The 13,676-nt window shown below is 38.2% G+C and overlaps 1 protein-coding gene across 3 annotated transcripts; it reads right to left on the reverse strand.

Moving 5' to 3' along the window:
• Window positions 1–1,886: 1,886 nt before the first annotated feature.
• LOC111803378 (zinc finger CCCH domain-containing protein 38) lies at window positions 1,887–10,713 on the reverse strand. 3 transcript variants are annotated; one of them, XM_023687745.1, is made up of 4 exons: window positions 6,995–10,713; window positions 4,632–6,750; window positions 4,364–4,449; window positions 2,051–2,135 (listed from the first exon to the last, which is right to left on the reverse strand). In XM_023687745.1, exons 1-3 carry the CDS (start codon window positions 7,438–7,440, stop codon window positions 4,402–4,404), a joined length of 2,613 nt encoding a protein of 870 aa, XP_023543513.1. In that variant the 5' UTR covers window positions 7,441–10,713; the 3' UTR covers window positions 2,051–2,135; window positions 4,364–4,401. The 3 variants fall into 3 exon arrangements, with proteins under 3 accessions (XP_023543514.1, XP_023543513.1, XP_023543512.1); XM_023687744.1 differs by having other exon boundaries at window positions 6,986–10,713; XM_023687746.1 differs by lacking the exon at window positions 4,364–4,449 and having other exon boundaries at window positions 1,887–2,135; window positions 6,986–10,712.
• Between the last annotated feature and the right edge of the window lie 2,963 nt (window positions 10,714–13,676).

Below are 13,676 nucleotides of genomic sequence, written 5' to 3' on the forward strand. Positions count from 1 at the left end.
TTCTTCATTAGCTTCCAAAACTCTACGAGTTTCATATGCTTCGACTATTTTCGTAACATTTTCTTATAGATTAGGGTTCGTGTTTCGCCTCTTAACTGATAAAAATATGGGTTACGGAGATTTTAACCAAATAACTCAAGGAAAGAAAAGATCGCGTATTTATTATTGTTGAGCTATGTTCATATTGGTTATGATATTGAGTTATTAATAAGATACAACTGATCAATGTTTGTGTTATGTTATGTTTGATTCACTTGTTTAAACATAACATATATATGTGCGCGCGCGTAAACATGATAACTTTTCTTAGTACAATAAGTTGGGGTACGACGATTTGACCTTTGCGGGTTGTCACATCCTTTCTTTTTTCGATGAGTACGGAGGTAGTAATAAATAGAGATCTCTTGTCAGCTGTTTTCTTTTCCTATTATTGAACTTCGTTCGAGATATCTGATCTCATCGAATTTCACTTGGACGGGTGATCCGGGAATAGCAACGAGAGAGGGCTCGTTGGTACCGTCATTCGAGAAATCCCTCTAAGGATGACTCCCATACAATTCTTACAAGAGATAGAGAAACGTCTACGGGTAAAGCTTTGTGTCCAATAATTGCTTGCCACCTATGCTCTGTTGTCCATTCAAATTTTACAAACCTAGGAAATAATATCCCGATAAAAGAGCTAACGTAGAGTATTAGTCAACCAGAGAGTCTCGAGTGAGGTTAAGAAAACTACAATCTCCAATTTGAGTATAAAAAATTTCAACATCGAATCAATTTGGTCTTTGTCAAATACATCATAAACTTTCTCCATCCACATATTCTATGCGTTTAAAGCAACAAGCGATCATCGATGGAGTTAACAGTATAGCTGCAACTAAACCAAACGTTCGATCGGTACCGTTTATACTATCTTCCCCAGCTGAGAAAGAGTAGGTATTGAAGTAGGAGATTGAAAAGAGAAGCAGGCCATTTATGGTTGCTCCCAAGCATGTGGTTGTGTTGTAGAAGGCAGCAAGATATAAGAGGTTAGAGCAAGGACCATCAAGGGTTGGAGGCACATAAATGGAGGCCATAAAGGGGTATGCTAATTTAGTTTGCTTGGTACACAGCCTGCTCCCAATCTCTGTTAGAACACAAAAATGTTAACAATAAACCTAACTCGGGTGTAGCTTTTTGGTTTATTCATACCGCCATAACTAAAGTTCGATAGATGAACATGCAATGTGTTGCCCAATATACTTTATGTCTGTTGAGTTATGCTCATATTGGTCAATTTGTTTATATGTTTGGAGAAACAGTTTCTCCGATAACACGAAGATTTTCAGTCCTTTGCACTACCAAGAGAGCTATACCGGCTATTTCCGACACATTATCAACCGGTGCTTTTTGACTGAGAAATTTAAGGCAATAGACCAAAAAAAAGGAAAAGGGAAAGGGCATAGCTTTTATGGGGTGATTCCATGGGGAGAAGAGAAACATTTTACGAGAAGGATTGATTTGGTTTGGATCAGAAAACCATGCATTTTCATTTCATTCATTCATTCATTCATTCAAAAGAAATCCAATTTCCAGGCATTGCCCCTCCTCATAATCTGGACTCTGACTAATACTTCCCCTTCACCTCTTTGCTATTTCTGCAAAAGCTGTTCCTTAACTTGTTGGCCCTTTAATTACCCCTTTTCTTCCCTTTGACGGTGTAGTTTTGACCCCACCTATCGATCACTTTTGATCGTTCAAGTTTGAGTTTGATATCTATCGAGTATTTTGAGCTTCAAAGAGGTCTATTGTCTATTTAGTCCATGAATTTTCGATCCTTTAGTTTTGAATAGGAATCGAACAAGTTTAAAGTTACCTAAAAAGAAGGAAAAGAATGGAAGCCCTTTGGCTATTGAAAAGTGATAGCCATTGATTCAACAATAAAAGATGGAAGAATGCACAAAATAGAAGACCAACAAATTTCCAAAGGCTGCTAATGGGAGATACATTACACTACACTAGTAACACATGACATATTTCATTCAGCAGCATTCTAACAAATTAATACATGGTGATGATTTTTAAAAATGAAAAACACGAGAATTTACTTCGATAACCTCGCCTTCTCAGGTCGTCTTCTGAACTCTGTCCACGTACGCCTGACAAGAAAACGAGAGACGTTGAGGAAACATATTATACAGAACAGAACAGAGAGTAAACTATTTGTCACAGCAGAACATTTGAGAGAGGACCAAATACTTTAGATTGAGCTAGAATGAATCCAAACAAAAGAACAAGGACCATATAAAAGTGTGTGTGTGCAGGTCAGCCGTGGAAGTAGTGTTTGGTTGCCATCTTCAAGGTCGTGGCGTATCCGAGATACTGCGACTGAGTCAATTTAAACGATACCAGAGAGGTTATAAGAGGTGTATATTTACAAGCATCGGGGGTACACCGTACTGCCCCCAACAGTCATGAGCCAAACGGCTAAATCGTTACACAAGTTCTGCATGACCCTCTAATTGATATTACACTGTCTTTAGATATATCATCAGCTGATGTAAGGTGTATAAAATTCCAGTCACTCAAGTGCCTCAGTATATCCTATTTCACCGAGTAATGCTAGATTCTACTGTTCAGGTTCACGTCTAGGTGAGCTCAAACATCTCAATGAATCATACTGCTTGTGAAACTTCTGTTAGGCAATCAATTCGTGACAACACATAGTGCTTGTAACAGTCCAAGCCCACTGCTAGCAGATATTGTCTGGTTTAACTCGTTATGTATCTCTGTCTGCCTCACGGTTTTAAAACACGTCTGTTAGGGAGAGGTTTCCACACCCTTATAAAGAATGTTTCATTCTCCTCTCCAACCGATTTTGGCCTATATGATCTTTTCACAGTAATTTCCAGAATAGATAATAGTCTCAATCAGCACGCGTGACCTCGAACAAGGATGAAGGATGCCATTTTTGCTATACCCATCAACAATAATAATGTTGCCTTGTGAACACATTGAGAATGATTTTTTTTTTTTCTTGACAAACTGACAAACATTACTCGATGCATTAATGAAACACATTTCTATCACTATCCCTATGAATATATGATATCAAACTATTACTAGTCACGTTATGGTTAGAAATGGCATATTGGATCCTAAAGTACCAGTTTTCATAAATTATTCCAAAGATTTGGAAAATGATAAACCGAACAACCCTAGCCAACCATGAATACCCTTCACTACTCTTAAAGAGCCCTTGTATCCTTTTGCCAATACGCTCGTGACACGACTTTCGTTTTTACAATGAAAAGGCCAGATTTCGTTTGAACAAATTTAAGTACAAAGAGAGGGCTACACAAAAAAGACCAAACAGGTGTGGAGAACACAAACAACTGGCAAAAGAGAGCCACAGCTTTAGGTAAGTTGAGCTATTAACAGTTCTGAATCATGTTGAAATAAAAAGCCCAAAGGGAGGCATTAATGCACCACAAAACGAACACTACTTCTGTGTTCTATTTCAATCCAGCCATATAAACCACAAAACAGCAAAGAAGCAAACTTGCCATAGCACACAGCCTTTCCTCCAAAATGGAAGATCAATACAACTTTCTCTATCATCCTCAAAGGCTCAACCTCTAATAAGCTAAATACAAGTAAAAAACTTTATCAAAACCAAACTTGCACAAGTCCCAGCAATTTTGAAATCTAAATCAAGATCAAAAGTAGATATTGTCCACAAAATATTTAGAAGTGTTTACTCTTTCCATGGCTCGCTGGAGCAGGTTTGAGCATGAGATTGTGAGTTTTTCTAGTTGTCGTTTGGGTTCGTCTCTTTGGGGTTTACAGTCTAGAAGGAGGAGGCTCGGAAGTCGTGGGAGACAAACGCACGAGAGGTCATGAACGGAGGTGAACCGGGGTTGAAGGTATGTTTTTAGGTTTCTCGTGAACTTTCAGAGGCAATAACTTACTTGATTGTGGATAATTTTTGTTGATTCTTGTCTCTATAGACTCGTGAGGAGGAGATCTACACATTCCTTGAAGAGGTCGAGAGGTAAAAACACCCATAGGAGAAGATCAAGAACAAAAATCCAAAGCTACGGTTCGAGTTTTTCCCCAACCTTGGATCGACCATATCTTCCTCGTTTTTTCATGAAAATTTATGAAACTTGTCCTATGGTGTTCTTGGATTGTAGATGTACAAGTTTGATTTTGAAAATGACTCAATTAGGATCTTTAGTGCTAGGGTTTTGGGTTGTAAGGTCATTTATTCAATTCCACATGGTCCTTTTCTTCTTAGTTTTTGTTTTAGTACAATCTCTTATTTATATAAAAAGAGTCTGTGACGAGGTTTCCAGATCTGCTTAAAATCACGTCAAAATGTTACCATTCGTAGCCTGATGAAAACGTCTAAAAAATGGCCCGTCAAAATGTGATCGTAGCAACAAGTTGAATCTTGAGTATGTGCATAACCTACCATTGTGCAACAAAAGGATTGTATTCAAACAAATGCAACAATCGTTTCTGTCAAGTATAAGAGAGTTAAACACATAAAATGGACAATTTGAGAGGAGATACCGGCAGTGCAAAGTATAAATGCTATAAAATGCAAAGTCAACACAAGAGAACTCAATTGAAAGGAAATTTGTAGTTACCTGAACAAGTTTTGTGAGCTTTGATTTCGAAAACGAAAGATAGTGATCGATTTTCTCCTGCGTTTGAGGAATATGACCATCCTGCAAGGAGCCTGTGACTTTGTCCACCACTTTCTTGACTATGGTTTTATAAACATCTTTGCTGATATGACCTTCCTTCCATGTAGGTTTTAGAAGTTCCTTGACAAACTCCACAAGTGCAAATTTGAAAGCACGAATTCCCTTCGTATCCTTACTCTTCTTCTTATCATGGATCTCATCGTTTCCATTTGCATTTTCTGTCGTATCAATCTTTTGAGAGTCCTCATTTGTTGCTGGGTCAGTTTTGTTCTCGTTATCGCCATCACCATTCTTCTCTTTGATAGCATCACCATCAGCCGTTGGCTTCCCATGAAGAGTTTCTTCAGCAGAGATGCCACAAGGACCAGATGATAGAGGCAAATTTGGTATCTGTACTTCACCCTTCACTTCTGTAGTGCTCTTCTGTGGTGTTTTAGTGACTTCAAGTTTCTTCAGCTGTAAGCTATTGCAGAGAGCAGAATCATGTTGCTTTGAGGATTCAATAACAGGAGCTGTCTTCATCGATGCCCCCAAAGCACCCACGGATGCGTCCGAATAAGGGAACGAAGGTGCTTCTGACACACTTTGCGCATTAAGGGAGGCATACAATTGAGGCAATGGTTGCGCATTTCCAAAATATTGTGCAAGAGAAGCTGAAAGGTCAGTTATTTGCCTAATTTGATCGTTCGTTACTATGTTCGGAGTAACGGTTGTTCCAGAATTAATTCCTGGCATGCTTTCATCCTCCTTCTGCAGTTTGACTCTGAAATTTCCATCTGAAATTTTCGGATTCGTTACAGTTCCGTCGGGATGGTCACTGTGATATGCCATTCTTTGTCCAAGGACAACGTTACCCGAAGGATTGCCTTCAGCATGTGAAGCAACCGTTCTGTCAATTGTAATGTTATCATTGGATGCTGATGCAATAGTATCATCTTTCGTTAAAGTATGGTTTTTCCGAAAATGAGTAATATCAACTACTATGGGCTCTATGGCAATGTCTTGATTCTTAGCCAGAGCCTCTTGAACTATCGCATGGCTAATGGCTAAAGCCGTGGAAGTTTGAGAGCCAGAATCTTGCATAACGTTGCAATCGCCTTTCACTACATGATTGGATGGTTGCACAGGGTAGTGCCAATCAGGAGACATCTCCATATCATCACTTGGCCACTTCCTGTGACCTCTAGGGTCAGAACTGCCTGTGCAACCACCAGCATTCTCTACCTTGCTCGGAATGGCATCGTTCTTGTTGCTTCGCACTGTCTTGATATCAACAGCTCGATCCCACCGAGTTTTGCTCTCATTATTCAAACCATGATCACATTTTTTATCCGAAGGCCATGTATATCTTGGCTCTTCACTAGCAGTTTCTTCTTTTTTGTCCTCAATCAACTGAGTGAAATCCGAACCACTAGCCAATTCACTCGATTTTAAGCCATCCCACGACTGTTCCCTACCATCTGAACATTGGACGTGTTCCCATTTATCAGTACTCGACTTCCTCTCAGGACTTGCACGTGGCTGGCTATGATGAGAATACTTGCAATTTTTTCCATTACGACAAGATCCAGCAGCAAAATATTTACAGATAACAAGACTGCTGCTGCAAGGTTCACGCTCACCACGTGAGAAGTACACTTCTTTACTCCGATCATTTTTCCTGTCTCTAGCAATATCATTTGGAGAATCTCGTGATAATTCATGAAATGCACTGTCGTGAGAAAACGTGCAAGAGGCTCCCCTATGACACCTTCCCTTCACGAAGTCAGTACAATGAGCAGCTGATCTTCCACTCCTGGGATGGTCCTTAAAATCATGGGAATTTGATCTAAACGATCGGCCCCCCTTCCTGTTCCTATTTTCCAAGCTATCGTCCAGATTTTGATCGTCCTGGTGAAGAAATTGACAACCATTACCTCGCCTGCATCTTCCAGAAGTAAAATCTCTGCACAATTGAGTAGAAACACGTGTTCTATTTCGGTTTCTATCGTGAAATCCCGAGTCCCGCTTATTACCATGAGGAGGGCTTCTACTCCAACTGCGGCTTCTACTCCTACCCCTGAAACACAATCAAAACAAGCAACTTTAATCGAGAATGAAATTGCAATAGATCATCCCATCCCTTGGAAAAGAACTAACCAATCCTTATAGAAATACATAAATCCAGAAACTCTCGTTCAAATGAATGAACATGTATGCCCACACAAAATTTGAGAGATTTGAACAATTAAGATTGTGCTCAAAGGATGAGGAAGTTGATATAAGCTCTTGAAGCTAGTACCAGTGTATCTAACCTCACTGACCTGATCCAATCATTTCTATCAGACAGGTCAGAGCCATGACTTCTCCGTCCATCTAGATCAGGGGACATTCTCGTGTCGTAGCTTTTGTCAGCATCACATTCAGCAGTGCCGTCCATATTTTTATTATAGCCTTTGTTAGGGCGATCCTCCTTAAGCGAAGCTCTGGTTCCAGGTAAAGGTTCCTCCTCTGACAGCAATCCCCAATCTTGCATAGGTTTCGAAACGGTATTGGTAGTCGCCATACCAGACCACTTGGAACCATCATCACTCGCTATTTCAGCAGAAATCCAACCAGGTCGTGATTCTTTTCCAGGCCAACTATGGTCTTGTACACTATCAGCTTCAAAGTGGGAATCTTCTCTCAAATCCCACTTTGACGAGTGTTTTCGGCCACTTCCACTCATAACTCTTAAGGATTTTCTCCTAAATACAGGCAGGATGAACATAAGTTAATTTTAATGGTGTTTGCTCAAAAGTGAGGGTATCAAAATCAAAAGAAGCTTGCAGGAGAACTTCAAGGAAAAATTATCTGCAGTGCCAGTGTAGAACACCAACTTGTGATCATTGTAAAAGGTCTAGCAAGATATATGATACAACCCTGTCATGATGGGAAGAGAAGATCCGAGGATATATAAACCAATCTGACAAAATCATTAATCCAATAGCTCGTCATAAAACCCGACATTTATCACACACAAGGAAAACAGTCGAGCATGCACACGAAGAGGAGCACAGTAGAACGCTCAATCAAAGACCACACTAATCTGTCACTAATTTTTAAAGCATTTGTGACTTCACCAAAACCGATACAAACTCCCAACACAATTTAGAAAGCCTTCAAAAAACGTAAATGGAAAACAACCATACTAGAGAAGTTGTAGGTTCTTGAGAAAAAATGGGACGTGGATCCTTACAAATTTGCCCCCAGGCAGGCGTATGGTTGGACGCAAATAAAATTTTTCGATGAAACACAAACCGAATGTCAGTATAGAACAGTTTAAAGCTCGCCTCATGGCTAAAGGATTCACCCAGCCTAGGTGAATCCTTTAGCCATGAAACATTTGCTCCAGTTGCCAAGTTAAATATGATTCGTGTATATCTCTCTGTTGCAGCAAATCTTGGTTGTCATTATTTGTACTTGATAAGAGGTGTACATGGACATACCTCTTGGATTTGAGGACAAATATACTAGTGGAAGGTATGTAGACTCTAGGAAGTCTGTCGTCTAAAGCAGTAAACCAGGCTTGGTCTGAAAATTTTATAAATATGCTGAAACAAGATGGCTATACCCAGTATCAATCTAGTCACACTATGTTCGTCACTAATCAAACATTAGCTTTGTTGCTAGTGTAGCAAGTTAATTTCTGAACAAACCCTATGAGAAACATATGGAAGTTGTGTATAAGATATTGAGATATGTCAAGCACGATCCTCGAAATGGCCTCATTTTCAACACGACTAAAACCAATCTCTAGAAGTTTACATTAATGCAGGCTCGATTTCCTGTCTCCCTATCACACCAAGGAGCATTTAGGTAGCATATTCATCCAGTAGAGGTTCAAAAAACGAAATAACCTATTCACTCTTTCATACTATAGGAGCCTTTAGGTAGCACATGAATATTTGCATAAAAGATTCTTTTTGGTATTTTTCAAGAATATTCGACCCTTCTAACCATATGTTCAAGGCAAACCTCCTCTCCACTGCACCCTAGCTCATTTTATCATTAGTGGCCCTAGCAAGTAACTTAGACTATCTATACCTCAATGATGAAGCTTATCCCTTATCCCTTATGCCTCATCCCCTCGCGAGCAAGTAGCTTAGACTATTATCCATGGTGTTTACAAAAGACCTTCCCAATTTACAAAGACGGAGATATGACTAAAGGAAGCAAAGATACTAGACAATTTGCACCCAAATATAGCATGATAAACAACATTGTTGAAGAGTTTTCTATAAGCTTGTGTCTTTTCTTTTCTATGAATACTTTTTTATTTCTTTATTTTCACAAATTCCAAAAGAAAGCAATGATGAGATTTTTTTTCATAGTAGGGCTTTTGCATTCTTGAAAGAGTGGTACGTTAAGGTCATGCCCAATAAATCGTTTACCTCCCTGGGAAAAGTGAGATGTCATCCTAAGATATACAGAATCTTTGTCCAAAACTGAGCGTATATGCGATGCATAAATAAGTGGCTTTGTGATTGTTGTCTTTCTTACATAATGGGCACCAATTTGGAAACAGAGTCAGGTAATGGCTTTATACGCTATTTTTCAAAGGAAAAACTTCAGTTTTTTAGGGTGATGTCCTTTCCATATTGTCTTTGCTAGCGTGGGATTTATTGCTTCTACTTTTTTCCCTATGTCCATAATCAAAGATTTTGTAGGATGAGTCTATCAACGATGTCTTTCTATTTCTGTAGCCACTTTTTGTGGCATTTCGAATAGAGAAATGTAGCTAAAGGGGAAGTTGGACAGTGTGGCTTGTATTAGGGCGAGCCTTCCGCCTTTGGAAGTTATAACGTTGACAACCTTTTTTCTATTTTTTTTTTAATAATGGTTTTCCAGAAGGAAAATGATTTATAGTCAGTTCCCGGGTAATCCTATGTACATATTCGATCGTTCACCCTTTTCACAACCGTATTTGCTGCAAAGACTTCAATCATCCATATGCTAAAATTGATGCCCATAATCTCTATTTTTTTGGAGATTGAGATTTTGTCTACAGAATCTTTCGAAGAATTTTATTGTCTTAATCATGATTTTTATGGAAGATACATTAGACAAATCAGAGAAGAGGATTGTATCCATCCGCAAACTGAAGGTGGTTGATGCTTAAGCCTTCATTACTAACCTGAAAGCCTTATATTTGTCTTTCGTATTCAACCTTTGTGAGTAAAAGACCGAGGCAATTCATTATCATTATGAAAAGAAAAGGGGATAGTGAGTCCCCTTGTCGAAGACTCTGTGTGGCAAAGATCTTTCCTCATGATCTTTTATTGATGATGATGGAGAAGTTTGTGGATGAAATGAATCCTACAATAATGTTTTCGAGAAAAGTCCAATCGAACTTGTCAAATGCCTTTTCCATGTCAAGTTTAATGATTGTACCTTTTTGTTTCCTTCTTTCTTTCACATTCATCTCTAAGTTCTGTCATGAGGAATGCATCAAGAATTTGTCGACCCTCTATAAAAGTTGTTTGTTGCCCAGTAATCATGAAAGGGAAATAGTTCGACAATTCTAGCCAAACACACAATTCCATCTTCCTTCAATTAGGAATCGAACCATGGTTCAATAACAAGAATTAGTATCTAAATTCTATCATCTCGTCCTCATTGAGATTCCTCGTTACATTTCCTATCATTATCCTCCATCCACAAGATCTTCCTCCGACATTTCTTTCCCAACAATGCCATGTAGCTCAACCATAGGGTAAAAGCTAGAAATTTACCATAACATGTAAGGTGTTCCATTTATCATTACAAAACGATATTCTTTCTGCATACATGACTTCGATTAAGTAGAATTTCAAGGGTTATTTGAGTTTTAGAGATGTTCCATGATATGCTTCAAAAGTGGCTGTCATCGTTTCGTATTAGTGAACCATCCTACAAGCTCTCTCATAAATACTTACTATTATTTTTCTCCCTAACTCATTTCGTTCACGAGGAGAAGAAGTACATTCGTTCATTAACTTTTTTTTCACTTCGCTATATCAACATATAAAATGTAAAAAAATAAAAAAAAAATAAAAAAAAAATAAAAAAAAAAAAGTCAAGCTTCGACCTACGAAGACACCTATTGTTGTTGTTGAATTTGCTTTAGATAATCTTATATAAAAATGCTCAATTTCCCTAAGAAGCTTCATAACCATTTGCATATTCTACAAAACAAAATAGGCAAAATAAGTATCTCCAAACTCTCCTTTCCATATGAAATCCACCCCCCCCCCCTTTTTGTCCACCTTATTTGTCACTTCGGTTGCATGGAATATCGAAATATAGTACACAATGGAACATTAGTCGCTGCTAGTATAAGGGATGGCTCACATAGCACGCCGTAAAAAAGCCACTTAAAGGTCACAAAGAAGGTGGGAGTTACACGTTGAATAAATTACATTGTCTTTAAGGGTAAGTTTACAATGCTCGAAGTGGACAACGACCATAAAAATAGACCAGTTGAACTACTACCCATGGAAACCCTTCAAACAAACCATATGTACTCTTCAACGACTAATAAGATACTAAGTAAACTTTTCAATCCACGCATCTCTCTTCACCATGTAATTTATCCACACTTCTGAACACTATAGAAGTTCACAAGCACTTTGTCCATTATTCATTCTCCTTGAGTTTGAGGAACTATAGTTTTCTCATAAAATTCCTTGAAAACAAGCTTGAACTTAAAAATTGACTTAGATCCAGGAATTTGTGCTAATGCCCAATTGCTCTTGTAGCGGAACAGAAAGCCATTGCCATAAGTTATTATTGAACACCATTGCTAATCTTTCCATCAACCGACCACGTGAAGATACTGCAGAAAATTATATTTTGACATTAGCACACTCTACGTGATACATTAACTAAAGAAGAGGGCATCTATCAAAGAACCTAACATGTTGGGGTCTGAACAGTTAACTTTGGCAGGAAAAAGAACCCAAGACTTAAGCAAGAGGTAAATGAATTAATAAACATCCAGTAACTAAATTATTGTAAGATTCAGCCTAAAGTTTTAATGAGTAATATAAATGATAATAATAATCTGATTTACAAACTACGACAGAAAATCAGCCAAACTGCAAGTGTTCTAAATACTAAGACCAGCCACACGGTATTTTAAGAGAAATATAAACAGAATACCATATTCTGTGGAGCTAAAGATGGTCATGAATCATTTTTTGTGTAGGTTTCAAGGATATGCTTAAACTAATGAGACTTCGGTAGTAAAAATTTACGGCAATTAAAATTCAAAAAATAGGCAAGAAAGAAAAACTAAAAAAGGGACGAGACATGTGCACGCCAATAGAACTCTGCAGCAGATTCCCATGGACAAACATGCCAAAGAGCACATGAAATAATAGACAACCATTCTTTGACTTTCATATCCACACCCACAGATATTATGAATTGAGCTCTCCACACAACAATCCTACATCAATCAGTTGATTGGTCGCAGAAAATAAGAAGCGTGCTCACAATGTTTCTACGAGAAAACCTAGATTGGCAAGATAAACTTGAGCCTTCCAGTTTCTTATAGAGACTTTGGGTGGAGGGGGTATTTAATCCAACGGATCTGTTTTCTTACTAAAGAACTGAACTTCCATTCAGAAAATAAATGAATAAAGAAATGTACAAGGGCATCCAAAAAACCAAGCTCCACCAAAGGAAACCCAACTAAAGAAAGGGGCAACAATCAAGTAAAATAAGACCTAGAGAATAGTAACAAAAAAATGTTATCACCGACGCTCGAAGAAAGACATAGAGCCTAATGAGGGACCAAACATTTATTGGGTCCCTCCTAACCTCTCTAGAGGTCCTATTATTCATCTCGCTTGCAACAAAAACTCTCCTCTCGAAAAGGCGGATGGAAAAGGAACTCTCCGATCATCTCCCTATACCCATAAGTAGCAAACTGAAAATCAAAAAGTCAAGATAGAGACTCCAAACTATCCGAGCAAAGTTGTAGCTCCAAAGAATATGATCAATTGAACTATTACCTAATTGTCCAAGATCATTTCATTACTAGATCCAGATAATATAACATAAAATCTTAACGCCCAAACCTTAGCCTTCAAAAGAACGAATGTTCCCCCAAATTCTATATTCCAATGACATCACTTAGAAAACCTATTCCAACGACAACTATAAAATAAACAAGCCACAAGCATTCCACTCTATTGTATATGCCAACATCAAGAAAAAAGGGTCCAATGTTGCACTATTAAACACTAACAATCTGCACGTAGCTCACCTTTTTTTTTTTATGAAGTAAGCACCTACGAGATGTGCTTAGAAGATATTTCCTTTTAATTTCAATCAATTGAATAAATCCTTCCATAACCTAGCTACTAACCAAGCATGAGGACTTTCACTTGTCAAAATAGACTACAGGGTGCCGAAGTCATGTGTACCCCACCAATAAAATTTCATGGCTGCATCTAGAGTGGTAGCCTGAGCTCCCTATCCCAATCTCCTCCAAAGATCAATTTAAAATCCGCACTTGAAGGGATATGACTTCCAAGTTACGAAAATTGAACTAATAGTGTAAAGAGGATGTGAGAGCCGTGGTTAAATCCATGGGAAAAATCATAAGCGCAAATAACCTTTTCTTTCTCAAGAAAAACCACTTACAACAATCAAATAAAGTATTGAAGTTCTATCAACTCCAAAGTACAGCATTCTTTTTGGGCATCAGACGTTAATCTTCAACTCAGAAACTACTCAATCCATCAACTTAACATTGCCTAAAATCCAGCTGAACTAGGGTTCTATGTAAGTGTAATCAAATCCTAAGGAAAGATCATCTCCGTTTCTCAAAAAGCAACCTCTCGTTTCAAATACTTGAGCAGAAGGCAAAAAGGAAAAAAAAAAACATCTCAATTCTAAGTCATCGATTCCCAAAGATACCCATAAGCACAAGCAATCTCAAGAACAGAAGAAAAATACATTGGCGAAAAAGAAAAA

Source organism: Cucurbita pepo, chromosome LG10, assembly GCF_002806865.2.
Source record: "Cucurbita pepo subsp. pepo cultivar mu-cu-16 chromosome LG10, ASM280686v2, whole genome shotgun sequence".
In the NCBI taxonomy this organism is placed as follows: domain Eukaryota; kingdom Viridiplantae; phylum Streptophyta; class Magnoliopsida; order Cucurbitales; family Cucurbitaceae; genus Cucurbita; species Cucurbita pepo.